The sequence below is a fragment of the Lepeophtheirus salmonis genome, unplaced genomic scaffold (genome assembly GCF_016086655.4).
Source record: "Lepeophtheirus salmonis unplaced genomic scaffold, UVic_Lsal_1.4 unplaced_contig_4157_pilon, whole genome shotgun sequence".
Taxonomy (NCBI): Eukaryota; Metazoa; Arthropoda; class Copepoda; order Siphonostomatoida; family Caligidae; genus Lepeophtheirus; species Lepeophtheirus salmonis.
Genome location: NW_027294214.1, coordinates 1 through 2330, shown reverse-complemented (window position 1 = coordinate 2330; position 2330 = coordinate 1). Strand labels below are relative to the sequence as shown.

The 2330-nt window shown below is 31.8% G+C and overlaps 1 protein-coding gene across 2 annotated transcripts; it reads left to right on the top strand.

Moving 5' to 3' along the window:
- Nucleotides 1–16: 16 nt before the first annotated feature.
- Nucleotides 17–1478, top strand: LOC121131317 (phenoloxidase-activating factor 3). Of its 2 annotated transcripts, none has more exons than XM_040726802.2 (5): nucleotides 17–144; nucleotides 200–471; nucleotides 683–896; nucleotides 966–1282; nucleotides 1341–1478. In XM_040726802.2, the coding sequence occupies exons 1-5, from the start codon at nucleotides 81–83 to the stop codon at nucleotides 1362–1364; spliced, it is 891 nt and encodes a 296-aa protein (XP_040582736.1). In that variant the 5' UTR covers nucleotides 17–80; the 3' UTR covers nucleotides 1365–1478. The 2 variants fall into 2 exon arrangements, with proteins under 2 accessions (XP_040582736.1, XP_040582737.1); XM_040726803.2 differs by having other exon boundaries at nucleotides 1338–1478.
- Nucleotides 1479–2330: the final 852 nt, after the last annotated feature.

The following is a 2330-nucleotide window of genomic DNA, read 5'->3' as shown; positions in this document are numbered from 1 at the left end:
TTACATGACTATTAATCATATAGTATAAATACATCCCATTCTTAGTGCTTTAGAGGTAGTATTGTTTGAACACTTCCATTATGTGGACCAAGAGTTTTGTTTTATGTACGACATATGTATCCATAGTAGCTTCTTTCTCTAGGGGTAAGTAGTAGCTATTGATTACGTTCCCATATTATTTATAATTATTGTATTAAAGTACTAAATTATGAATGTGGAAATGCGCCGTTGAAGGGATTAAGGGGATGCAATCCAAGAACGTCAAACAGAATTATTAACGGAGTTAGAGTAGAAAGAGGAGAAATTCCATGGCAAATACTTATTGTAATTGGACTCAACACGACCTATCCAACTACATTTGACTGTGGAGGAACAATAATCAGTGATTTTTACGTTTTAACTGTTGGTCATTGTATAAGTAGTTTTAACATCTCTGGGATAATCCATTATCCAGATCCTTGTAAATCGAATGTAAGTAATCATTACAGATGTGAAATTGTTCAAAATCAATAGTTAACACATGTTTCTGCTGGCGAATAGGTCGGCTTTTCTATATTTTTGTATGACATGTTATCGTAAAGGGTTTTTACATTCACCAGGAATTTGACCTTTTCACATATCGAATAATTGTTTATAAAACAAGGCAACAAAATAAGAATGAATTCAATATTATTAATTGCAGATATATGCTGGGGATATTCAACGGAAAGCTGGTGTTTCATATCCAGTATCAAAGTTCATATTGCATCCATCATATAAAAAAATTGCGCAAGGAATGTTAAACGATATTGGGTTGGTAAAAATAGTGGGCCCTTTTCAGTTTAATGCCCTTATTCAACCAGTTTGTTTGCCTCTTTATGGAAATGAGACTAACAAGCGTGAATCTGTAATCGTAGGTATGATTGTCTTATTCTCAGCAATATGTAATTACAGCTTTATACTTTATATGTGTACTCTACTTAAAGGGAGTGGATGGGGTGTAAATTCTATACAGCAAATAAGTGGCTCTTACCATCTTATGAGAACAGATTTAAAGGTTCAAAATATGTCAAACAATGTATGTAAAGAGGACATATTTCAATGTGCAGATCCTGCGTCATATTTGTGTACTTTCAACCCTCCTTCTTCTGGCTGTTATGGAGATTCTGGTAGTCCAGCTACACTTGAGGTAAATGGTAGGTGTATACTTGTTGGAGTCTTTTCATCAGGGGCCAGATGTGGTGAAGCCTCATTTCTCACAAACGTTTCATACTACTTAAATTGGATTGACCAACATATACAAGTAAATTGAATAAAAAATTGGGTATCAATTAAATTTACTAATCGTACATTTTTAGTAGGAAACATCTCTTACAACATGTTAGTTTTACAATTTATTATTCCTTGAAGCCAGACAGTGTAAATAAAATATTTTTTATACTTATGTATATTGTAAGTTATATATGCAAACAAATATAAAACTAAACTTAACTCTAGAACTGAGGTACGCTTTACATATATTTTTTCAATCATATCGACTTAGTTAAATATCTAGTGTTTGCGAAGCCAAAGTTTTCTTGGGAATCTGGAATTTAAAAATTAAATTTATTATGAAGGAAAATATAGTAACAGAATGGCGTCAAGTAGATCCAAACATAGAATCCTCTGCTTCTCATCTTTCGGGAACGGATTTAAAGTTGAAAAATAAATTAAGCAATGAATATCAACGAGGAATAGTACACCTCGTGTATTCTATCTCACCAGTGTATACATTGAACCTTCCTTCTTCTCCCTGTCTTTGAGATTCTTGTGGTCCAGTTACATTGGAAGAAAATTGTAGGTGCATACTTGTTAGTTTCGAGGTGAATTCCTGTCCAGCCAACACATGACCTAAAGTAAACGTTACTTATTGGTGAATATAAAGTTATTAATAACATAACCGAAAAGCACATTAAATTCAACGTTGATGTTAACTTCATTGTCTAGGTTGAATTTACGTATCGTTATGTTTAGTTCCCAAAATGATGGATCATTTTGATTGGCAAAAAAATAGATCAATCTTCGCATTAAAAAAACACTTTTGGATCGAGCTACAACTGGAAGAGTTATTAAAGACGGAAATGTCATATATAGATCAAGAATATTTCAAAATTTATAATTATAAATATTTTTTTTAAGTTAAATTATATTGTATTATTTATCTTGTATTTTATTTATTGTGGTTAAAAGAATAAATGATTACTACATGAAACTTAAAAATGCTCTAATACTCTTGAATCTTGACCCGTTTCGCCAAAATAAGATGTTGCGCCTTTTTCGTCACATTACTTATCATTTTTATCTTTGTGTTA

Bases quoted from the DNA above. Each gene is read 5' to 3' on its own strand.
- LOC121131317 (XM_040726802.2), top strand. From the start codon at position 81: ATGTGGACCAAGAGTTTTGTTTTATGTACGACATATGTATCCATAGTA. The intron at 897-965 runs GTATGATTGTCT...CTCTACTTAAAG, and splicing joins GCGTGAATCTGTAATCGTAG to GGAGTGGATGGGGTGTAAAT. The intron at 1,283-1,340 runs GTAAATTGAATA...CATTTTTAGTAG, and splicing joins GGATTGACCAACATATACAA to GAAACATCTCTTACAACATG.